Raw genomic sequence first — 26531 nt, 5'->3', positions numbered from 1 at the left:
AGTCGCATTCATGCATCATATTAGTTTGTTTTAGTTTAATTTAGCATTCATTTAGCATTATTTAGCATTTGGCTGATCTCGTGTATTTTGTGGTTGTTTTGTAGGAATTGGACCAAAAAGGGAATTTTATATGCAGAGCAGCGAGAATGCCTCGCTAGGGCGGTCAAAAGTGACCGTCCCAGCGAGCATTTTAATCCAGCCGAGGAGTATTTGCGCGAACCTCTCGCTAGGGCGGTCAAAAGTGACCGCCCCAGCGAGACCAAAGACGCGGCAAGGATTTTTATTCGAGAACCACTCGCCCCAGTGGTCCAAAGTGGCCGCCCTAGCGAGCGACGAAATCCGAGAAGATTTGTTTCCAAATTTTATGGACTCTATAAAACCACCTAACCTAATACACGAGAAGAGGCGCCGCGATTTGGAAGGGAGAGCACTGTAGCAGGCGATAGCTCAACGGAACCGGAACAAGAACTCAACAGCGTTTTCTCTTTACTCTTTTATTGTAGTTAGGATTTAGGGGAGTCCGACCCCGAACCGGTGTTTGATTATTTAATTCTCGACTTTTGATATCTTCTTGATTGTGCTATTATTTACATTGAATTGTTAAAGCCTAGCTAACTTTAATAATATCTATATTGTGGGTGAGTTCGAGAGAATAACTTGCGATAGGAACAAGTAGCATAATCCGTGGATCTACAATTTACATAGAGATATGAAGTTGGATACACGTTGGTAGTCATAGTCCAGTAGAGCGAAAACTAAGGGATTTCATAGATCGACATGCATTCACCGTTAGTAAATAATAAAAGAGATTTTATTATTCTTTCGTGTAGAATTAGTTTAGCATGGCTCGAGAGAGTATGTTACTGCTTAGGAATTCTGTCAAAAGCGTAAATCAGTGTCGATATTAATCATTAAATTAACGACGGGTAGGTGAACCGAGATCCTAACACTCGCTTATTTATTATTTTAGTTATATTATTTTTAATGTGTTTGTTTCAATTTATTGTTTTAGTATTAATTAGTTAATAAGTAATTCAATTGTCGTTTTAATTAATTAAGAATTTAATTTAAAGTAAATTTGTCTAATCAATCTCTGTGGGATCGATACTCGTACTCTTATACGTTTACTATAACTTGACATCGTGCACTTGCGATTATTTCGAGCCTGAATTTTTATTTATTTTTATTGGAGATTTTACTGTGCAAGTTTTGCTCGATCAAGTTTTTGGCGCCGTTGCCGGGGATTGAAATTGACAAATTTTTCTTTTTGTTATTTCTTTAGTTAATTTAATTTTTTTAGTTATTTATTTTATTTTATTCCTGCTTGATCTACCGTTTTCTATTTTCTTTTTGCAGGAAATTTTCTTGTGCAATACTTTGAGATGTTTCATCGAAAAGTATTCACAAGATTGCCCAACAACGCGGAGAGCCTTTTTACGCAGCATGGGAGAGATTCGATTATTAGCAAACAATTTCCTGTATCATGATTTTTCTAACTATTCTCTTCTTAAATTTTTCCTTAATGGTTTGGATGCACTAACACGAAGATGGGTGATCGACGGAGCACTAACAACAGGCAGTCCACTATTTTGCCGAGATGATGAGAAAATGATACTTTTGTTGGGTGATATGGCGGACTTTGACTACCATAGATATTGGGATCTTTCACCACAGTGTTGGAGTCATCAATACACACAAGATCATTACCCAGAGTTTATAGACCAACCATTTGAGTTTCAAAATGATGAGAGAGATAGCCATGAACTGATCACGACTCAACTAGAAGATACCATGGATAGGTATGTGGCACTGACTGAGGCAGCTATAGAAAATCAAATTAATTCTCTGCGCAACCTTGAGGAGCTGATAGGACTCGTTTTTACGTGTTTTTAGTGTTAGTTTTGAGTCGCATTCATGCATCATATTAGTTTGTTTTAGTTTAATTTAGCATTCATTTAGCATTATTTAGCATTTGGCTGATCTCGTGTATTTTGTGGTTGTTTTGTAGGAAGTGGACCAAAAAATGGGATTTTATTTGCATAGCATCGAAGAGGTCTCGCTAGGGCGGTCAAAAGTGACCGCCCCAGCGAGCATTTTAATCCAGCCGAGGAGTATTTGCGCGAACCTCTCGCTAGGGCGATCAAAAGTGACCGCCCCAGCGAGACCAAAGACGCGGCCAAGGATTTTTTATTCGAGAACCACTCGCCCCAGCGGTCAAAAGTGGCCGCCCTAGCGAGCGACGAAATCCGAGAAGATTTGTTTCCAAATTTTATGGACTCTATAAAACCACCTAACCTAATACACGAGAAAAGGGGGGCCGCGATTTGGAAGGGAGAGCACTGTAGCAGGCGATAGCTCAACGGAACCGGAACAAGAATTCAACAGCGTTTTCTCTTACTCTTTTATTGTAGTTAGGATTTAGGGGATCCGACCCCGAACCGTTGTTTGATTATTTAATTCTCGACTTTTGATTCATTCTTGATTGTGCTATTATTTTACATTGAATTGTTAAAGCCTAGCTAACTTTAATAATATCTAATATTGTGGGTGAGTTCGAGAGAATAACTTGCGATAGGAACAAGTAGCATAATCCGTGGATCTACAATTTACATAGAGATATGAAGTTGGATACACGTTGGTAGTCATAGTCCAGTAGAGCGAAAACTAAGGGATTTCATAGATCGACATGCAATTCACCGTTAGTAAATAATAAAAGAGATTTTATTATTCTTTCGTGTAGAATTAGTTTAGCATAGCTCGAGAGAGTATGTTAATTGCTTAGGAAATTCTGTCAAAAGCGTAAATCAGTGTCGATATTAATCAATTAAATTAACGACGGGTAGGTGAACCGAGATCCTAACACTCGCTTATTTATTATTTTAGTTTATATTATTTTTAATGTGTTTGTTTCAATTTATTGTTTTAGTATTAATTTAGTTAATAAGTAATTCAATTGTCGTTTTAATTAATTAAAGAATTTAATTTAAAGTAAATTTGTCTAATCAATCTCTGTGGGATCGATACTCGTACTCTTATACGTTTTACTATAACTTGACATCGTGCACTTGCGATTATTTCGAGCCTGAATTTTTATTTATTTTTATTGGAGATTTTACTGTGCAAGTTTTGCTCGATCAAGTTTTTGGCGCCGTTGCCGGGGATTGAAATTGACAAATTTTTCTTTTTGTTATTTTCTTTAGTTAATTTAATTTTTTTTAGTTATTTATTTTATTTTATTCCTGCGTGATCTACCGTTTTCTATTTTCTTTTTTCAGGAAATTTTCTTGTGCAATACTTTGAGATGTTTCATCGAAAAGTATTCACAAGATTTGCCCAACAACGCGGAGAGCCTTTTTACGCAGCATGGGAGAGATTCGATTATTTAGCAACAATTTCCTGTATCATGATTTTTCTGACTATTCTCTTCTTAAATTTTTCCTTAATAGTTTGGATGCACTGACACGAAGATGGGTGATCGACGGAGCACTAACAACAGGCAGTCCACTATTTTGCCGAGATGATGAGAAAATGATACTTTTGTTGGGTGATATGGCGGACTTTGACTACCATAGATATTGGGATCTTTCACCTCAGTGTTGGAGTCATCAATACACACAAGATCATTACCCAGAGTTTATAGACCAACCATTTGAGTTTCGAAATGATGAGAGAGATAGCCATGAACTGATCACGACTCAACTAGAAGATACCGTGGATAGGTATGTGGCACTGACTGAGGCAGCTATAGAAAATCAAATTAATTCTCTGCGCAACCTTGAGGAGCAAATAGAGAATATCAAGAAATCCATCTTTCAGAGTCGCCGAGAACATGAAGTGAAGCGAGATACTCAACCGGTGATCGATCCGGTTTGGTTTGATGATGATGACTCAAACAACCAAGATAGTGAGAATGAGTTGGATAAGACTGAAAATCTAGAGTTGCTTGATCCTTCGCTGGTAAATGAGCCTCAGTCGGAAGAGATTTTTGAAGAATTTTCTGATAAAGGAGTGCCGACACTATTTTTCTCATCTCATGCCAATTATTCAGAGTTGTGTGTTGTTGAGGTGACGAGCTTAATGTGCCTATATCTAGCCAGACTTGAGGGCATTTGGAATCCAGACCCAGATGTGGTGTCATATGACATTTACTTTGGGCATCAGCCGCTCTTTGATAAGGACTTCGGAGGGTCAAGCCGACGACTAGAAATCAGGCGCTACTTGGGAGGCAACCCAAGCGTTTTATATTTTAGTTATTTATTTTAATTTTAGTTGTTGCATTGAGTCTCGGGTTCGTGGTTATTTGATTTTGCTCAATTTCTTTTGTGCCAGGTGAGCATACCAGCTGACGAGGGAGTCCGACCACCTGAGCATGACGAGGAGGAGGACTTCTGATCAGGGGAGTTTACTGTTTCCCCTTTCTTTTTTATTTGTTTGCTTATTTCAGTCCTTGCATTTGCATTCATGCGTTTTTATGTTTGTTTTAGTCTTTGTTTCGTTTTGTGCTATGAGGACATGGCACAACTCTAGTATGAGGGGGTGGGTAGTTTGTTTTGGTTGTTTAGCTATTTGTTTTAGTTCATTGCATTTCTTTAAGTTTCGTTGCATTTCTTTTAGTTGGTGTCGTTTATGGTGAGAAGACATAGTTTATAAGCCAATGATGATCTTGAATTGATAGTTTACAAAAATGTTGATTGGGTCACTTCGTGAACGGTACTCTTAATTGTTGAAGCATAAAGTTTGGTACAAAATTTGAACTTTTGAGCACATTTGCGTGGGGACTAGGATTTTGTAGGAATAATGGTGAAATTTGAAAATTTTGTTTCGTTAACTTGAAAGGCACCATTTATGAGTTGATTTAGCATGCAAACCCGTGAAAATAAGTCACTAATAGTGACCTTGATTGAGAAAAGTTGATTTGCCTTGAACTTTACTTGTACCTCCTCTCCAATGCACTAATTAAAAGATCAAACTCCCAACCGGCTATAATTCAAAGTGATATCATTCTTAGCCTAGGGAGTACATGTGTGAAAATTGTGCATTCAAAAAAAAAGGAAGAAAAGAAAATAAGGAGATGTAAGGTGAGGGGGAGCCTAAATAAAAGGAATGAAATTCTATTCCTAGGCTAAAAGTTGGAGATGTAAGGAGACGAGGAAAGTCAGACGCAAAAGTCTTGACGATTGCACAATGAAAATGATCGGTGTACTCCCAACTTTTTAGCCACTTGAGCTTATTTCCCTTCCTTTCGACACCCCTATCTGCTCTTAAAAGTTGAATAAAGTTCACTTTATGGCTAGTGATAAATGGATACGGGAATGCATGCTAGTGAGACTTGTATTGAAGTGCTAATTAAGTGACTCGCATGATTTGATAATTGATCTATTTGACGTACGAATGACTAGACCCATCACGACACACACACACACGTTCAAACTAGTGTTGATATTTATGTGTAGATGAGAAATGAGTATTCGTTTGCGATTTGACTTGACTATGATTGGTAGTGGGAAAGTAAACTGAGGCATGAACATAACCGTTGTCGACTCACCATTGACATTTACTTGTGTTGGTTTTTTCTTGTTTGAGTTTGTTTGTTTTTGTTGAGTTTGTTTAGTATCTCGTGCGTTAACCTATTTTACTCGAGGGCGAGCAAAAGGTTAGTATGAGGGGGTTGATAGGACTCGTTTTTACGTGTTTTTAGTGTTAGTTTTGAGTCGCATTCATGCATCATATTAGTTTGTTTTAGTTTAATTTAGCATTCATTTAGCATTATTTAGCATTTGGCTGATCTCGTGTATTTTGTGGTTGTTTTGTAGGAAGTGGACCAAAAAATGGGATTTTATTTGCATAGCATCGAAGAGGTCTCGCTAGGGCGGTCAAAAGTGACCGCCCCAGCGAGCATTTTAATCCAGCCGAGGAGTATTTGCGCGAACCTCTCGCTAGGGCGGTCAAAAGTGACCGCCCCAGCGAGACCAAAGACGCGGCCAAGGATTTTTATTCGAGAACCACTCGCCCCAGCGGTCAAAAGTGGCCGCCCTAGCGAGCGACGAAATCCGAGAAGATTTGTTTCCAAATTTTATGGACTCTATAAAACCACCTAACCTAATACACGAGAAAAGGGGGGCCGCGATTTGGAAGGGAGAGCACTGTAGCAGGCGATAGCTCAACGGAACCGGAACAAGAATTCAACAGCGTTTTCTCTTTACTCTTTTATTGTAGTTAGGATTTAGGGGATCCGACCCCGAACCGTTGTTTGATTATTTAATTCTCGACTTTTGATTCATTCTTGATTGTGCTATTATTTTACATTGAATTGTTAAAGCCTAGCTAACTTTAATAATATCTAATATTGTGGGTGAGTTCGAGAGAATAACTTGCGATAGGAACAAGTAGCATAATCCGTGGATCTACAATTTACATAGAGATATGAAGTTGGATACACGTTGGTAGTCATAGTCCAGTAGAGCGAAAACTAAGGGATTTCATAGATCGACATGCAATTCACCGTTAGTAAATAATAAAAGAGATTTTATTATTCTTTCGTGTAGAATTAGTTTAGCATAGCTCGAGAGAGTATGTTAATTGCTTAGGAAATTCTGTCAAAAGCGTAAATCAGTGTCGATATTAATCAATTAAATTAACGACGGGTAGGTGAACCGAGATCCTAACACTCGCTTATTTATTATTTTAGTTTATATTATTTTTAATGTGTTTGTTTCAATTTATTGTTTTAGTATTAATTTAGTTAATAAGTAATTCAATTGTCGTTTTAATTAATTAAAGAATTTAATTTAAAGTAAATTTGTCTAATCAATCTCTGTGGGATCGATACTCGTACTCTTATACGTTTTACTATAACTTGACATCGTGCACTTGCGATTATTTCGAGCCTGAATTTTTATTTATTTTTATTGGAGATTTTACTGTGCAAGTTTTGCTCGATCAGGAGCAAATAGAGAATATCAAGAAATCCATCTTTCAGAGTCGCCGAGAACATGAAGTGAAGCGAGATACTCAACCGGTGATCGATCTGGTTTGGTTTGATGATGATGACTCAAACAACCAAGATAGTGAGAATGAGTTGGATAAGACTGAAAATCTAGAGTTGTTTGATCCTTCGCTGGTAAATGAGCCTCAGTCGGAAGAGATTTTTGAAGAATTTTCTGATAAAGGAGTGCCGACACTATTTTTCTCATCTCATGCCGATTATTCAGAGTTGTGTGTTGTTGAGGTGACGAGCTTAATGTGTCTAGCCAGACTTGAGGGCATTTGGAATCCAGACCCAGATGTGGTGTCATATGACACTTACTTTGGGCATCAGCCGCTCTTTGATAAGGACTTCGGAGGGTCAAGCCAACGACTAGAAATCAGGCGCTACTTGGGAGGCAACCCAAGCGTTTTATATTTTAGTTATTTATTTTCATTTTAGTTGTTGCATTGAGTCCCGGTTTCGTGGTTATTTGATTTTGCTCAATTTCTTTTGTGCCAGGTGAGCATACTGGAGGACGGGAGAGATTGATGGCCTTAGGAGCTCGTACAATAGGAGATGATTGATGTCTACAACTACTACAATATAATCAACCAGGGGAGTTTTTATTTTATTTTTATTAAATTATTAATTATTAATAAATTTTTTTTTTTTATGCATGCATTTAGTTGTTTGGTTTTATCTATCTATTTAATTTTTCTATGTCGTCTAGTGCAATGGGGACATTGCACGACTTTAGTATGAGGGGGTGGGGTAGGTATTTTCTTTTAGTTATTTGGTATCATTTAAAAAAAAAAAAAAAAAAAAATTGGATGATGAAATTTGGTCAATGATGAATGCGAATTGATGATAAACATGCTCATTGATCTTGTTTCTTCATTAAGTTTTAGACACTCCTGTTGTTGAAGCATGAAATTTTTGCTTGAATGTTGAATATTTTTAAACACATGTTGTAACTAGTGAATTTTGTGAATAGTAGTGCAATTTTGAATTTTTGTGGGGAATTTGAGAAGCATGAGGTGTGAGTTGAACTTGAGTGCATGTCTATGAAATGAGTTACTAACCAGTGGCACAATAATGAATTAGACAATTTTTTTTATGGATTTGAATATGGAGTACATAGTGAAAATTGTGCACTTAAAAAAAAAAAAAAGTTTCTTGTAAAAAGGAACTATTAAAAAAAAAAAAAAAGGGAGATGTAAGGTGAGGGGGAGCCAAATAAAGGAATGAAATCCTATTCCTAGGCTAAAAAGTTGGAGATGTAAGGAGACGAGGAATGTCGGAAAAAAAAAAATCTGACAAGTGCATAATGAAAATGAACTGTGTATTCCCGTCTTTTAATCAATTGACTATACTCTGATAATAAGTGAATCATAATGTGCAAATATGAAGTCCTAATTAGTTGTACTTACTGGTTAGCAATGAGTGGAGACTGGAGCATGAAAGTGAACTTGCATTTAACATGTAAATCGAGTTATCTTGCAAATTTCAGGAATGAATCTACTTGAAAGACACGATACTGGAAACAACATTGCACTCACACACGTTCACGTTCAACGCATAAAAATTAGTGTGGAAATTTCAAGGGGTGTGCGATGACTTGTGTTGTACATTGATCAATGGAAAATATACTTAAGATTTGTTGATGCATGAGTTGAGCCATTACATATCATTGAATTAGTTTTCATTTTATTTTATTTATTTGATTTTTGTTTTTGTTTTTAGTTTTTGTTGTGTCTTGTCACCTATTTTGCTCGAGGGCGAGCAAAAGGTTAGTATGAGGGGGTTGATAGGACTCGTTTTTACGTGTTTTTAGTGTTAGTTTTGAGTCGCATTCATGCATCATATTAGTTTGTTTTAATTTAATTTAGCATTCATTTAGCATTATTTAGCATTTGGCTGATCTCGTGTATTTTGTGGTTGTTTTGTAGGAATTGGACCAAAAAGGGGAATTTTATATGCAGAGCAGCGAGAATGCCTCGCTAGGGCGGTCAAAAGACTTGATCGAGCAAAACTTGCACAGTAAAATCTCCAATAAAAATAAATAAAAATTCAGGCTCGAAATAATCGCAAGTGCACGATGTCAAGTTATAGTAAAACGTATAAGAGTACGAGTATCGATCCCACAGAGATTGATTAGACAAATTTACTTTAAATTAAATTCTTTAATTAATTAAAACGACAATTGAATTACTTATTAACTAAATTAATACTAAAACACTAAATTGAAACAAACACATTAAAAATAATATAAACTAAAATAATAAATAAGCGAGTGTTAGGATCTCGGTTCACCTACCCGTCGTTAATTTAATTAATTAATATCGACATTGATTTACGCTTTTGACAGGATTTCCTAAGCAATTAACATACTCTCTCGAGCCATGCTAAACTAATTCTACACGAAAGAATAATAAAATCTCTTTTATTATTTACTAACGGTGAATTGCATGTCGATCTATGAAATCCCTTAGTTTTCGCTCTACTGGACTATGACTACCAACGTGTATCCAACTTCATATCTCTATGTAAATTGTAGATCCACGAATTATGCTACTTGTTCCTATCGCAAGTTATTCTCTCGAACTCACCCACAATATTAGATATTATTAAAGTTAGCTAGGCTTTAACAATTCAATGTAAAATAATAGCACAATCAAGAATGAATCAAAAGTCGAGAATTAAATAATCAAACAACGGTTCGGGGTCGGATCCCCTAAATCCTAACTACAATAAAAGAGTAAAGAGAAAACGCTGTTGAGTTCTTGTTCCGGTTCCGTTGAGCTATCGCCTGCTACAGTGCTCTCCCTTCCAAATCGCGGCGCCTCTTCTCGTGTATTAGGTTAGGTGGTTTTATAGAGTCCATAAAATTTGGAAACAAATCTTCTCGGATTTCGTCGCTTGCTAGGGCGGCCACTTTTGACCGCTGGGGCGAGTGGTTCTCGAATAAAAATCCTTGGCCGCGTCTTTGGTCTCGCTGGGGCGGTCACTTTTGACCGCCCTAGCGAGAGGTTCGCGCAAATACTCCTCGGCTGGATTAAAATGCTCGCTGGGGCGGTCACTTTTGACCGCCCTAGCGAGGCATTCTCGCTGCTCTGCATATAAAATTCTCCTTTTTGGTCCAATTCCTACAAAACAACCACAAAATACACGAGATCAGCCAAATGCTAAATAATGCTAAATGAATGCTAAATTAAACTAAAACAAACTAATATGATGCATGAATGCGACTCAAAACTAACACTAAAAACACGTAAAAACGAGTCCTATCAACACACACACAATTCTCTCCATTTTTCTTCTTGTTTTGTTCTTCAAGTGTTGAAGAATAAAAATCATTCTCATTGAAAAATCTTCTAGTTTTTCTAGTGCAAAACTAGAAGGGGTTTACCTAGCTTGTGGTGGGCCTTATTTTGAAGGAAAAGGAGGAGGAGCTTGTAGACTTGTCTTCCACTTGAAGAGCTTTGTTGTTCACAACAAAGTTGGTGCCATTCATCAATCCTTGTGATTGATAGGTAATATCTCCTAAACATCCTATGCATGTTTTCGTTTTTGTAAATATTGCACATAAACATTGAGGTGGCCGAAATTTCTAGCATGAAAATTTAAATTTTTGACTTCCGTTGCGCTTCCGGCCACCGTAACCGGTCCGCTTTCACAAACGAGTATTGAAATGGCACCATTTGAAGCATTATACGGAAAGAAATGTCGATCGCCTCTTTATTGGGATGATATCTCTGAAGTTCCTGAGACTGGACCTGATATGATCAGAGATATGACTGAAAAAGTGAAATTGATTCAGAAGAAAATGAAGGCAGCCCAGGATCGACAAGCCAAATATGCCAACCTCAGACGACGACCGTTGGTATTTGAGGCTGGAGACCGAGTATTTTTGAAAATTTCACCTTTCAGAGAAGTTGTCAGATTTGGCAAGAAAGGAAAATTGTCTCCACGATATGTCGGACCCTATGAAATTCTTGAAAAGATAGGAAATCGTGCCTATCGATTAGCATTGCCGCCTTCATTGTCTGAGATACATGATGTCCTTCATGTATCGATGCTGCGGAAGTATCTCTCTGATGATTCTCACGTTATTCAGCCAGACGAGACTGAGCTGGATGAGACATTGAGTTATGTCGAGAAACCGATCCGGATTATCGATCGTAAAGAGAAACAGCTCAGAACAAAGACGATTCCTTTGGTGAAAGTTCAATGGACTCGTCATGGCACTGAAGAAGCTACGTGGGAGATTGAATCGGATATGAGACAGGAATTCCCAGCATTATTTCACTGAGGTAAATATGTACTCGATTGTAATTACATTCCTTCTTAATGATATGATTTGCTTATCGTTGATTTCGAGGACGAAATCGTATCTTAGAGGGGGAGAAATGTAATGCCCGAGAAATTTGATCCTAATAATCTTTAATTATTGAAAGATAATTTGATATGATTATGAAAAGATTAATCGGGACACGAAATAAGAGTTCATATAACTTGTGTAAGTTTTGGACAGAAGTAGTGGCGCCCGAGCGGTAGATTACGACCGCCCGAGCGCCAATGTTCTGTAGGAGAATGCTTCGGGCAGAAGAGATGGCGCCCGGGCGGTAATTTATGACCGCCCGAGCGCCAATGTGTAATTCCGAAGGAGCTTGGACAGAACATGCCGCGCTCGAGCGGTAGTTTAGCACCGCTCGAACGCCGCTTGAAATGAATGAAATTCTGGAGAAGACACGTAGTGAATTGCATGCAATATATATATATATATATATATATATATATATATATATATATATATAGATATATATATATATATATATATATATATTTGTGCATTCAGTTTCGAAGGAAACCAAGAGGAAAAGGGAAAAACGAAACCCATTTTACGACTTTGATTTTAGAATTTGATTTACGAGAAATCCGTCCGTTTGATTTGAAATCCGACTTCGGTACCGAGTTCCTAGCAATGTAGGCTACAACTTGACGTAAGTTTTACTATGTTTTGACATGCTTTGAAATTATGATATTGTCAGAATTGAATGGAACTCATATATGACGTTCTTGACATGTTAGACATCGTAGAATCGAAGTCAGATTGAGAAACGGACTGATTATGGAATTGTTATGAATTTTTAGGGTATATTGAGTTATACCAGACAGATTTGGATTATGATTGAATTACAGATTGTAATGGATATGAGTTATAATTTGTAATTGATGTCTGTTGATTGGTATTGACGGAGATACTGAGATTGTGCCGTTATGCCGTTGATTTTGAATTGAATCAAGATTGATCAGATTGTTATTGATTTGAAAGGTATACTAATATGAGATTATTGGTATTGTCATTGCCAGACAGACTGTAAGTTCAGGACTACGACTGAACCAGAAACCGACGAAAGAAATGTATAAGTCAATGTGGTATTGGGAGATCGACTTGAGTCGGTTAGACTTGAGTTTCCCTAAATCACATACTTTACTTTATTGCATTAATATTGCATTGATTTGATTGATATACTTGTTCTCTTGATTTTAGATAGCAGGTATTAGACGAGTAGTCTTATGACAGAAGTGCCTGGTGGTGGGATCACCACGGGCACATTGCACGATGTCATGAGATATGGTATTGGCGGAAGTGCCATAGTGTGCTACTGGATAATTGGTTATCGATGTGGATAGAATTATAGCTCATTCTATTACTGGTGATCAGTATTGTATCGATGTGGATAGAATTATAACTTCTTCTATTACTGTTGATCGATGTTATATCGATGTGGATAGAATTGGAGTTTCTTCTATTACTGGTGATCGATACTGTACTGATGTGGATAGAACCAGAGCTTCTCTATTACTGGTGATCGATACTATATCGACGTGGATAGAACTGGAGTGTTTTCTATTACTGTTGGTCGATATGGAATGCCAATGTCTGGAAACCGGGATCCCTAGGCTAGGATTGAATCTAGTCTGAGTCGTGGAGTCACGAGCCTTTGTCGACAGTTTGATATTGATTATGTTTCAGATATTGATACATATCTTTGTTACCTGATTACATGCTTTATATTTGTTTATATGATTGCATGTTTCGTTGATTTATACTGGGATTATATTCTCACCGGAATTATCCGGCTGTTGTCTTGTCTGTATGTGTACATGACAACAGGTGGGACAAGTTCAGGGTTGAGGAGATGAAGAAAAATCGTGATTAGAGTGGAGATTCCGGACTTTGATTTTGATATATAATAGGGTTTGAACACTTGACATTAGTTGTTAAACCTTAGTTTAGTTGGAATGCATGCAGTACAAGACTTGTATTGTATTTTATATATACTGAGATGTATATATGTTTGATTTCACTACGTTCCGCATTTTTTTTAAAAAAAAAAATTTAGACCCTGTTTTTAATTGATTAATTAGTCCCAATTATGATTAAGAACTTGATTAGCGTCCGGGTCCCCACACTATAAGTGTCGCAACTATACCCAACCTCGCCACCTGATGACTCTCCTGGAGCCGGTAAACGAGTCAAAGCACAGCCCTAGCATATAGAGCCTCAGTGTTGTCTCGGGTCGTAAGGACTAATGGTGTACAATCATAACCACGGACTTATCCTCTCGATGAATGATAACCACTTGGAAAGTCCGAGGGAGGGTTGTTCGGTATAATCATCATATGACTACACATCTGTATGTTTGGACATCTCTATGCCCTTACCAAGAAACGCAGTACACAACATCACAGATGCTAGTCTCGAGCTCAAGCGACATTTATCCATGTTTTAGGCGGCTGAATCGACTAGGAACGAATTTAGAATATGCAGTGTTTACAAATGAGTTTTAACATCGAATTACGATTCATTTGTATTAAAGCATAATCAAGGACTTTATCTATGCTGCTTGCATGGGTATACAGATAAAGTATAACGAAACCATTAAAAAGTAAATTATATTAAAATAAAGATTGCTTATTACACTTGAGTCAATAAATTCTCTAGCCAACCGTTGGCTTGCAGGACATCTACTCTAACAGTAGTAACTTATGCCTCCACCAAGAAAGTAACTCTCTTACCCATCAAGTGGAAAACAGGTGGAAAATGATTAATTGATAATTGATTATACAATATTTGCCTGCATTGTTATGGCTGCATATTGTAGGTTCCCATCTAAACATTTTATTTATTTTTTATAAATACATAGTCATCCTTGTTTGCTGGTGCATCATGGTTACGTTTCGATCTATTTATTAAAAGAGAAATTAACTCTTTACGTAAATTACACCTACAAATTTGTCCTAACTAATTCACAGCCTCTAGAAGCTTCGATGATTACACGGATATCTTTAAAGTTCTGATTTAATTAACATTAAGTTTTCACATCTTGTAGTCTTGTGTGTGAAGCGATTAAATGTAAAATAATGGCATTTTAAGGGGATCCAGATCCTGAAACTGTTAACCACAGTTCACTGTGGAAAATGAAAAATCAGACGAAAATATCGATTGAACAAATAAAGGAAGAACGAGAACAGGTACTTGAGTACATTCCTACAAACTACATAAGTTGTATAAATAAACACTGGTCATTTTCACCGAGCATACACCTGTCAAACTACTATCTTGTTAAAGAGCCTACAGTTACAAAAAATGATGGTTCACGGTCAGTGATAAACGCTGAAAAATACCAAAAGGGTTCATCAGAGCTTGTGTTTGCTTCTGCAATTGGAATTGGAATTGGAATTGGCTAGTGATAGTTGCTTCACAACTTCTCTCATACATGGTCTCCGGCTTGCCTCCTTTTCGGTACATCTCAAGCCTAATAAAAGCATGAGCTTTACTTGCTGCTGTATATTTGAATCCAAGAATCCATCCAACAGGTCTGAATCTACAATCTTCTCTATATCTTCTGTTGTGTTCCACATGGATCTTACCCACTCCACAATATCCATTTCCCCACCAAACGATGGATCTAAAACCTTCTTTCTGGTTATCAGTTCCAACAAAACGACGCCATAAGCATAGACATCAGACTCCTTGCTACTTTTGGTGGAGAAGGCAATTTCTGTAAAAAAAAAATCACATCAAATATTAGAATCGTGGTTCTCATGGATATGTTTATATCTTATCGGTTACTGAAATACCCCGCCAAACATCACATTATTAGATTTTTTTTGATAGCTTTATGATACTACACAAAGAACTCCTCTCACAAGTCGCGGCAATCAATTTAATGCAGGAGCCTGCTATCCAGTGTTGGACTTGTGCAGGCTCGTGGTTCTAAGTCGTGACGGATACTATAGCAAATAAAGTAATGGAATGATAAATAAAAACAAAATTTAACCTGGAGCCATATAGCCAGTGGTTCCCTGGATCACGCTCGATGTAGTTGAAGCAACAGACTGATCCAAGAGCTTGGCAATGCCAAAATCCGAGATATGAGGCTCCATATCTGCATCCAGTAAAATGTTCATCGGTTTGATATCTCGGTGGATGATGGGAGGATCACAGTCGAAATGGAGATACGATAGTCCATGGGCAGTGCCAAGGGCGATCTTGTATCGAATGTTCCACTCCAGCAACGGTGGAGGACTTGTTTCATGCAAAACATCATGAAGACTTCCATTTTTCATGTAACTATACAAGATTAACCCGTACTCCTTTCTCAACCAAAAATCTTCGAGTCTCACAAGATTACGATGTCTGACCTTCCCGATGGTCTCTATTTCTCTAACAATGCTGGTATTTTTCCCCTTGAACCCCAAAAATCCAAGCTTCTTCACAGCATACGCTTTATCCGGACCCAGTGTCACCTTGTATACCGTTCCATGTGCTCCCCTCCCAATAATATATGTATCTTTGAGGTTCTCTGTGGCTTCCAAAATTTGATTCAGCAGTGAGGAAGCACCTTCTTTGGCGGAGACTGGCAAATTCTGTTCCTTAGCTTTGTGCTGCAAACACACGTAAGAAATTCCAGAAACCAGAATCAATGCCAAGAGGAATGATACTGAAACTACCATAGTGATATCAACTTTCCTGAGGCCACCTCGTCTACTCGATTTCAGCTGACAAGATTTGATGGGGACAGGGCTGTTTCCTACGCAATTGAATTCACCTTCAGGATGACAACTGAAACAGAGGTTTGGGTTGCCCACAAAAGATGATGGAGTTGTGATAACAAATTTCAACATTGTAGGTGGCACGGGACCGATGAAAAAATTGTGGGAAATGTTGACCTCAAGCAAAGAATGTAGTTCACCAAGGGCGTCCAGGCTTCCAGACAGATTATTAAAACATAAATCTAATTGTTCCAGTAGTGTTAATTTTCCCAGTTCCATAGGAACATGACCTGTCATTCCATTATAGCTCAAATTCAAAGATCTAAGGCTTTGAGCATCATCTTCCAAACCAATGTTAGGACTAATGGTCCCACCTAATAAGTTTGCGCCAAGATGCAAAGAAGAAAGCTTTTTAAACTGAAACAAAAATTCTGGAATTCCCCCAGTGAATCGGTTCTCGCTAAGATCCAAGTTGTTTAGTTCCGTGAGGGTTCTTAGGCTGAGGGGAATCATGCCATTTAACTGATTATGCCTAACATCAAGGCTTGACAATTTATAACAATCCGATAAAGATGATGGAAGCAAACCTTCAAAAGCATTGTAAGACAGATTTAATGCCTCTAGATGAACAAGGCTTCCTAGCTGAGAGGGCATACGACCTGTGAATTTATTGATGGATAAATCTATAGAGGTTATGTTTTTGAGGTTACCTAAGCTTGAGGGTATTGATCCACTTAAACTGTTATTGCTAAGATCCATGAATAGAATGTTTGGATTCTCAACGAACTCGGGGAGGATACCTGTAAGCTTATTCTGTTTGAGTATTAATCTGGCCAAAGTAATGCAACTTCCTATATCAGAAGGGATACTTCCTTGAAAACGATTCTGACCCAATAAAAGCTTCCTCAGATGCTTATTGATGCAAAGGTTTGGAGGAATAGGGCCGGTGAAGTAGTTTCTGGTGAAGTCCAAGAGAGTCAAGTTACTATTAATTCCAAGTCCTTGAGGTAAAGCTCCAGTAAACTGATTGTCAAACAAGGAAACGTTTCTCAACTGCTTCAACTCGACGATTTCTTCTGGTATCTCACCGGTAAGATTATTCTGATACACAATAAGATTCTGAAGACTTTGAATCTTCCACACACTGATAGGGATTCGTCCACTCAAATGATTGGTATAAAGCATGAGTGTGTGAAGCTCGTTTAACATTCCTAATTCACTTGGAATCATACCCTCGAGACGGTTTCCATACAACTGCAAGTCATTCAAGACCTTGCATTTACTTAATTGAGGCGGTATTGCTCCAGATAACAGGTTAGCAGACAAATAAAGCAGCCTCAGCTCAGTTAGTTGACCCAGAGAAGAAGGGACAGGTCCGGTTAGGCCACAATTAACAGCAGCAAGACTTGTCAAACTGCTGTAATTGCCCAAGACTGGTGGAACACGTCCACTGAATGGATTGTTTGATAAGACCAGAACCTGCAATTCTTTGAAACTACCCATACCCAATGGAATCCTGTCTTTCAAATTGTTATCGCTCACATCTAAATACGCAAGAACCTCGAGAAAGTTCAAACTATAGGGCAGTGAACCTTCTAGCAAATTATCATTTAGGTAGAGATCTTTCAAAGAGCTGCAGTTCCCTATGGATGAAGGGATAGTTCCAGATAACTGATTGGATCCCAGATACAGAAATTCAAGCTTACTCGTGTTCCCAACATTGTCCGGGATCGAACCACTCAGCATGTTGTTACTGAGGTAAACTGTATTCAAGAATGGACTTTGAAACAAGGCTTTAGGAATTCGGCCGGTGAGAGAATTAAAAAAAATACTTAAATACTTCAATCTCGGCAAATTTCCCACACTTTCTGGGATTTCACCAGAAAAGCTGTTGCCAGATAGATCTAAATATTCAAGAAAACTACAGTTGCCTATTTCCTGAGGAATTGAACCCAAGAAATCATTGTTACTTGCATCAATTGCTCTCAAGCTGTTTAAATGCGCCACTTCTGGCCCCAGTTGTCCTGAAATCCCCAAGCTAGACAGGTTCAATCCAACAACAGAGCTGCGGCGATTACAATGCACCCCAACCCATGAGCAAGGAGTGGAATCAGAAGAAATCCAGGTGAGTTTGATGGATGGAGGCACTGATTTCCAGTGCCTAATCAATGACAACAAGGCTGTAGAATCCAAACTCATAGCACAAGAACAGAACAAGAAAAGCATACAGAAACAGACCCATTTCATGTTAACTGAGCTGAAGTGCGAAAAACACAAAACCGGAATCAAAGTGTGAAATTAGAGAAAAACAGCTTGGAATTAAGTGGGAGAGAGAGGTGACAAGACCAAATGTTGAAAGTCGGTTGACGCTTTTCAGGTTTCAGCGTTCACAGCGTGTGAACGCTGACACGATAGTTGAAAATTTTTAGTGCTGTCTTTCTTTATAACTAATTAATGGAGGAACACGTAGATTCCATTTCAGAATTTTTTTTATGTTTTTATTATTTTGTGGTGGTGATAACTGATAAGCATCAATTATATTTATTATTAATTTTTAATAAAATATTACCATATTTAGCTAGTAATCATTGTTTTGTGTAGCCAAAAATGCCATCCACTGTATCAAATTCTTTCGTTCTTTGAATGAATGAGTTATAGTTTTCAATCTACTTTCCCACATTTTATCCTACTTGCATGAAGTACCATGTATGAAAATATCAATTATTATATAAAAAAATTACGAATTTGATTTTTTTTAAAAAAAATTTTGAATCATATTGTTGTTTATCTTGTTATGTTAGACAAATAAAATAATTAAAAATTTATATAATTTAATTTTAAAAAAAATTCCCAAATTAAAATTCAAGCTTTTGATTTTATGTTATGTAATAAATTTTAATAAGTATAATATATGAAACGAAATGAACTAAAACAAATTATATATATATATATATATATATATATATATATATATATATATATATATATATATAAACACCACGTATAAAACATATAACAACTTAAAAATCAACCAAATTAGGGATTTTATTAATGTACAAATCATAATTTACAGAAGTGAAACACACCAACGACAAATAATTATCAATTTAAAATACTTATGAGTAACTTATCAAAACAATATCAAAATTAATAAAATAATATTATTGATAGTAAAATATAACATATAATATTAAATTTAAATATTATTTAACCTACTACTAGTAGAATTTTTTTAGAATTCTATATTATAAATAATTAATTTTATATTATAATCGATCTTTTGTAGACTACATTGATAATTATTGATGATTCTTAATTTCTTATTAAATACAATTTTAAAATAATAAACAAATAAATATATGTAATGAAATACATATTTAAATAAGATTATATAGTAAATATCAAATAAACTCATAAAATAATAATTAAATATAAATTTTAAACTACCGATATAATTTTTAATATAAAAATTTGAAATATAACTAAAAAAATAAACTTTTATAAAAAATGATATTATTTGTGTTTGTTGAATTATTTAGCTTGATTCAAAATAAATAAATAAATATATTAAAATATCATATGTAAAAGTTTTAATAGTTTGACAAATACAAATCAATTATCATTATAATTTATATTTATTATAAATATTATATCATATATTTATTTTTTAAGTAGAAAATAATTTACGTGTTTTTTAATTACTCATTAGTATCACTTTTTCGTGCATTATATATTTAGAGTTTTGATTGATGATTGATTTTAACGAACAGATACATGTAAATTTTTAGTTATACAATTTAATAAAATAATCATGCCTATAACGTATATATTTGTGTAAAAAAATTTCTTCAGATTATTTTGATTGTGTTAATAATGCTTGAACTTTCTTTTTGTTAGTAGAATTTTCAGCAAGTCAATCAGTGTGACTGTGCAGAAGTAGGCTTACTGAAACTGGTTTGAAGAAATGGCTATTCAGTTTGGTGGTTAAGAGAAAATAAATTAAATGATAAAGGAACGCAATAATGTTTATGAATGTTCAAAGATTTCAATACTCTTACGTCACCATTTTTCTCAAAGAAGTTTTGTACTCAAAGACATTGGTAATTACAAGTAATTTGAAATTACCAACCTCAGTAGGACTTAACAATGTCTAATTGAGACTCTTAGGAAATTGAAAAACTTAGAGCATTAGAGTTTCTTGCTCACAACTTATACGAACAAAACAGAAGAATTATGTGCACAAATATGATCCTTGATATGACCAGATAAATAAAGAATCAATGTGTGCTTTTTTTTTAATCTGACTACTTGTAATATTTTTGCAAAGAGATGTGGCTTTCTTTTCAGTCTAAGATTGTTGTTGTTGGCTGGTTCAATTGATCTTATATATAGTCTCAATCTTCAACGAAAACTTTTACAAAAAAATATATAAAATGGCCCTACTTCTAAATTCATTTAATTTACACTAGTATTTTTCCAAACAATATTCTTAATTCATACAACATGCATAATTAATTCATCATAAATAAACTTGCATAAAGTCAAATAAATGAATTCCATAATATCCATAATCATTCATGTGTAATAAATAAAATAAGCAATAAAAGTCTAAAATGTAACTCAAGAAATTGTAGCATCCTAACAATCTGGAAATAAAAGTAATAATCCATAAAATCTTCAAAATCTTTAACATATGCGGAATTTCTAGGTCCTCGGGTATGCACTGTGCCTCCTAGATGACTCGATAGTCCGCATCTCACGTGTAAGGTCATAAGTGCGATAACGTAATCTAACTGCATACAAATCTAGAAAAATTAGAAAATGCTTAATTAAATTATTTTAATTGCATTTATTAAATGTTGTAGGCATGTTTACATGTTTAAAATATAGTTTTCACCAAGATGCATAAAATTGTGTTTTTAAAGGTTATCCGAGACGCGATCGAGGAACGGAAATCGTGGACCATAAAGGAAAAATATTTTATTAAATTATTATTTTTAATTAATTAATATATGGTATATTTTATATGATATTTTCAAAAATGGTACTTTTCAAGATGTTACTCGTCAAGTCGTATTTTAAACCGGTGATCAAATTTTGACGAAAATAATGACTTTTTGGGAATTCGACTAATATTTTCAAAAATTTTCTTAAATGAAATATTTACCTGCACTAGATTGGGCCTAATGGGCCTATTATACTGAGGTTATTGGGCCTAAACTCCTACCCAATTATTTATATCAAAAGATAAAGTTTTTTAAACCCAAACACTTCAAACCACATGTTTAAACACTAGAAACCTAAGGCTTGTTCCACCATCAGCACACAAACACACACCACATGTTTTTTTTTTAAAAGTTGTTCACGTGGATTTGAAGGAATTTCAGCAAGGTCTTCTCCCCCGTCTCTCTGTCATCGTCCCTCGCGTCAAGGATCAAATTCGTGTGAGAAATATGCGAAGACACACCTTAATCTTCCTTTACTCATAGTTCATACACTATTATGTGTATCTAACATGATTTCGTGAAAAATATGATACACTTTCTTATATTTTTGTTTTTATGGCAAAACTTGAGTTTTTATGTTTTTAAATTCATGTTTATGATGCACAAAGTGGCTGCCATGATAGGGCTATGGGAGTAGACATTTTTCAACATGTTTAAGGGTTCATAGATGCATAGCTAAGGAACTATGGTTTGCGTTTTTCATCTTAGGAGGGAGCGCTGCTAGCTGATGTTTGAGATGCATTCAAGGGCCCTAAGGGGGTCTAGTCATGGTCCTAGATAGGCTAAGGAATGGCTGGTGCAAGGGCTAGGGCATGGGATGCTAGTTGAGGGGACGCGCAAGGCTTAGGTCATGAGTTAAGGGCTGTCCACGTGAAAGGGATGTAGGGCCTATTCCATTAGCTTGATAAGGGCTCGAGTATGGTCCTAGGTGTGGTTGCATAGGGGCTGGTTGGGTCGACCAAGGGCTAGGAATGAAGGGGCATAGAGTTTGATCAAGCTAGGGTTCGAAAAATAAGTGAAAAATTTCCAGCAAGGTTCTAGACTTGTTCAAGGGTTTTAATCGATTTGGTTAGGGTTTTATAGGGTATATTAGGTGTTAATAAGCTATGGTTGAAGTTTGGTTAAGTTTTGAGTCAATTCAGGTTAAAACCGGGACGTACGATTAAATTTGAAAACGAATCAGGAAATTAGTCAAGGAACTTACGTTTACGTCTAAGGAATGTTTATGAGTATATTTTAAGTTGTTATGTTAAGTTTAGATGTATTCGGGTTGTTATTTTAAGGTCTAAGCGTAAATTGGGAGAGTTAGGGTTTATGGGGCAAAATGGTATTTTACACTAGTAGTGCCCTGAATGCTGTAATGAATGATAAAAAATTTATTTTGAAAGTTAATGATAATGTCAAAAGACGTGTTGCATGCTTGGTTTAAAAGAAAAAAAATATTATTGCATGTATTTTTCTGAAGTGATGGAAACGAGGAAAAATGTTTTGAAATAAGGGATTTAAGTGTGATGGTAAGGAAATGGGGATTTGTGAGTGACGAGTCCCAGAGGGATAATGTTAATCGGAGAATGCCTCAGAAGGAGCCCGATGACCAAATTTCCATCCAAATGATATGATGATATATAAGGCCAAGGCTCAGTTGATGGGTGAGAGTGTCGCTGATGTCCCCGCATACTATAGGACAAGGCACATAACAGAAAAGTGGTTAATGTTGCCTCGCCGCCTGGTAACTTGGTTACAGCTGAGATTGATCAATCAACCAAAGGATGAAAGGATGATCATAATTCATGAACGTAATTCACCTTAAAGGAAATGCATATGTATATATTTATGATGAAAGGAAAAAGGTTTAAAGTTTACGCAAGTTTATGAAAATCTATTTTTATTAAAAGTATTTTTCACTGTCGCATGTTAACATATATATATTACTTGTTATAACGGTTAAGGTTTGCTGAGTCAGTAGATTCACTAGGTGTGAATAATGCAGGTCAACATGATGTTTATGATGATATGGGAGAACTTGATAGTTGAACTAGTTAGACTGATAATGCACATAACCCGAAGATCTTCATTAGTTTTTCGGCATTAGTATGATTTTAAAAGATTTTATGACATTTATGACATTTTGATGCTTTTGAGTAGTTTTTAGAGGATTTAAGATGCTTATGCCATTTTGAAAATTTCTAGTTTAGGTTTGATTTGACGGTTCGCGATTATAATGCTTCCTAGACGCACACTTAGTACTGATAGGAAAGCTGATAATAATGAGTATCGTATAGAGAATGCACCCCCATCTCCCAACGAGGATGCTGCTACGCGTGTGCTGGAGGGTATGGCACGTTTCTTTGAGCAGTAGGCTCTGAAGCCACAACACGATGTGTATGATCAGTTCCGAAGGCTGGGTCCGAAGGCGTTTTCAGGAAACACCGACCCATATGTTAGATTAGATCACTTGAGGTGCACTTCTATTACCTGAATATGGATGATACTGACCGAGTTAGGTGTGCTACTTATATGATGAGAGATGATGCTTCTCTTTAGTGGGAAAGGGCTGAACATGGTATTAATCTAGCCACCGTCACTTGGGTGCAATTAAAGAACACTTTCTATGATAATTATTTTACTGCTGACGTCCTAGGACTTTTGAAGAGGGAGTTTATGAGTCTCCATCAGAAAGACATTTATGTGGCTGAATTTATTAGGAGTTTTGATATGGGTTGTCACTTTGTGCCCCTCATTGCTAGAGACGCTGCTGAGAAACTAAGGCACTTCTTGGATTGCCTTCGACCTACTATACGTCGTGATGTGATGTTGATGTGACCAGCGGATTATGCAGTTGTCACTGCTTGTGCTTTCCAAGCTAAGAAAGCCTCGAATGATACTGATTTTGAGATGCAGCGCAAGAGGTAGCAGGACCAGCATAATTCTCAGGCAAGTAAGCGGAAATTTATGGGACCTCCTGAATCTCAAGGGCGGCAAATGCCCCAAGGACAGTTGAAGAAACCGAGGCAACAGAAGCCACCACAGTTTGGAGCCCCAAAACCTAAAAAGAGGCCACTGTGAAAAGAATGAAATCGCCTACACTCTGGCAAGTGCATGTGGGGAACATACAAGTGTTTTATTTGCAAAGAGGAAAGACATAAAGCCATGGATTTCCCAAAGAAGAAGGGACCCACTGTTGGCAGATCTTATGTCATGCATGCTGAGGAGGATGAAACAGATCCAGACACGACTCTGATTACTGGTAACCGAGTTGTTTAACATTTTTATATTTCTTTTATCACATAAAATGTTAAATTTGTTATTGCAATTAATTTAGATAATAAGAACTTAGAGAAAAATAGGTTGCAAGCTCTACTTGAGTTGAATTTAAGGGATGACATTGAAAATTATAGAAATTGGGCATAAAAATAAGCTTTTGTACTGCAAAGGAATGAATTGAACCAAATAAGAATTTTAGGGCTTAAAAATGAAGGGACCGAAAAGTTAAAGGACCAAAGTGCAAAACCAAAAGTTTAAGGATTAAATTGCACTAGGCCGAGAATTTCAGGGGTCAAACTGTTAAATTTAAGAAGTCCAGGGATTGAAATTGAGATGACAAAAATTCTAAGGTGAAATATGGAATTTTCAAAAATTCAGAGACTAAATTGCAAGCTTTTTATAAGTTTAGGGGCTGCATATATTTTAAAAAAAAATGAGTAGTGAACGTTTTATCACGACTCAAAATCATCATCACCAGCAACCATTCAAACCTAATGAGTTTAATGGCTCAGCATGCTCAACTTTGATATAGCAAGTACATATTTATACAATCACATGCGTAAAAATTACGTTTACTAAAAATAGATATGTCATGCAAATACGAAACTTTCAAAGATATATGACTTTTGAAATCATTCATAAATATGAACTTTTCCATTTACAATAACATTTTTAAATGACGTCCGATCATCGATAGTGATAACATTCAGTCGATTGATCAATCTATAAACCATAGTACTAGGCCGCTGGGTTCAACGTCCACTTCTTCGACGATCCCTCCGACTATCATAAAATAACTTCACAATTCACTTCTTTAATGGGTCCATTATTATTGAGATTCCCGCCCTCGTTTTCGACGGTTCACTCCCTTTTCATTGCAAGGTCACCATTCCCGTTTTCAACGGATCCCCTACTAATTCAAAATATTTTCCTTATTTTATCATTTCATAAAAATATGCATAATTTTCCATATTCCTTAAAACTTCCAAAAAAATAACTTATATCATTTGTTACATCGAGACTGCTAAAAATAGCGTAAACATGCATATATGTTAAAACTTCTGAAAATAGCATATATCATGAATATACCTTAAAAATTCTAAAAATAACATTTAACATGATATAAAATTGTTCTAGAAAGTTGAAAACCGCCCTCGACTTAACTCGAACCGTCAACACACGACTCAACTCAATACGTAACTGGACGACCCCGAACTTTGACTTAATGATAACGACACAATTTCATAATTTTAAAAATACCAAAAATATCCAGAATCTTGCTGGAAATTTGACCTCTGAACCTATGTTTCAAAAATGACTCGATTTGCTTACCGAACAACTTTTTTACCCCCATTTTCACGTTTTCGGGCAAACAAATGACCAAACTATCCTTCCGACTTGAACCAACCCAAGGCTATAGGTAGGAAGAAGGAATTGATTATGATGAAACGTACGCTCCAGTAGCTCGACTTGAAGCAATCACAATATTCCTTGCCTACACATCCTTCAAGAACTTCAAAGTATATCAAATGGATGTGAAAAGCACGTTCCTAAATGGCCAGTTACAAGAAGAGGTTTATGCCGAAAAACCATGAGGTTTTGTAAATTATCTATTCCCTGGCCATGATTATCATCTTAACAAAGCATTATAGAGTCTTAAAAAAAGGTCCAGAGATGGTATGAGACCTTATCAAAATTTCTAACTGATCATGATTTCATTGCAGGAACAGTTGATAAGACACTGTTCAAATTCTCAAAGAAAGATCATACCTTACTTGTTCAAATCTATGTTGATTATATTATTTTTGAGTCAACTAACCCCAAATTATGCGAAAAGTTTGCTAAATTAATGCAGGATAAATTTGATTTGAATATGATGGATGAACTGACATTCTTTCTCGGTTTGTAAGTGAAGCAACTGGGAACTGGTATCTATATCAGAAGACTAAATATACTAAGGAACTGATAAAGAAATTTGGCATGGAAACATGTTCAGCCGCATCTACTCTCATGAATTCATCGATTAAACTAGATAAAGATGAAGCAGGAATAGCAGTTGAAATGACACTCTATAGAGGTTTAATAGGTTCATTATTATACATAACCACTAAATGTCCTCATATTATGTTTGTTGTATGTTTATGTGCTAAATTTCAAGCTAATCCTAAACAATCGAACTTCTTAGCTGCAAAACGCATATTGAAATATCTGAAAAGCACATAAAATTT

General features: G+C 36.1%; 1 protein-coding gene across 1 annotated transcript; it reads right to left on the bottom strand.

Annotated features, from left to right (window-relative positions):
• Positions 1–14449: 14449 nt before the first annotated feature.
• Positions 14450–18445, bottom strand: LOC140830224 (uncharacterized). The gene is made up of 2 exons (XM_073193508.1): positions 15319–18445; positions 14450–15039 (listed from the first exon to the last, which is right to left on the bottom strand). The coding sequence occupies exons 1-2, from the start codon at positions 18278–18280 to the stop codon at positions 14675–14677; spliced, it is 3327 nt and encodes a 1108-aa protein (XP_073049609.1). The 5' UTR covers positions 18281–18445; the 3' UTR covers positions 14450–14674.
• Between the last annotated feature and the right edge of the window lie 8086 nt (positions 18446–26531).

The sequence above is a fragment of the Primulina eburnea genome, chromosome 1 (genome assembly GCF_022965805.1).
Source record: "Primulina eburnea isolate SZY01 chromosome 1, ASM2296580v1, whole genome shotgun sequence".
Classification (NCBI taxonomy): domain Eukaryota; kingdom Viridiplantae; phylum Streptophyta; class Magnoliopsida; order Lamiales; family Gesneriaceae; genus Primulina; species Primulina eburnea.
The sequence above is the reverse complement of the archived record's forward strand: the minus strand, read 5'-3'. Positions and strand labels throughout refer to the sequence as shown.

Excerpts from the sequence above, each read along its gene's own strand:
- LOC140830224 (XM_073193508.1), bottom strand. The coding sequence starts at position 18,280 with ATGAAATGGGTCTGTTTCTGTATGCTTTTCTTGTTCTGTTCTTGTGCT. Across the intron at positions 15,040-15,318 it reads CACTGGCTATATGGCTCCAG|AAATTGCCTTCTCCACCAAA; the intron begins GTTAAATTTTGT and ends TTTTTTTTACAG.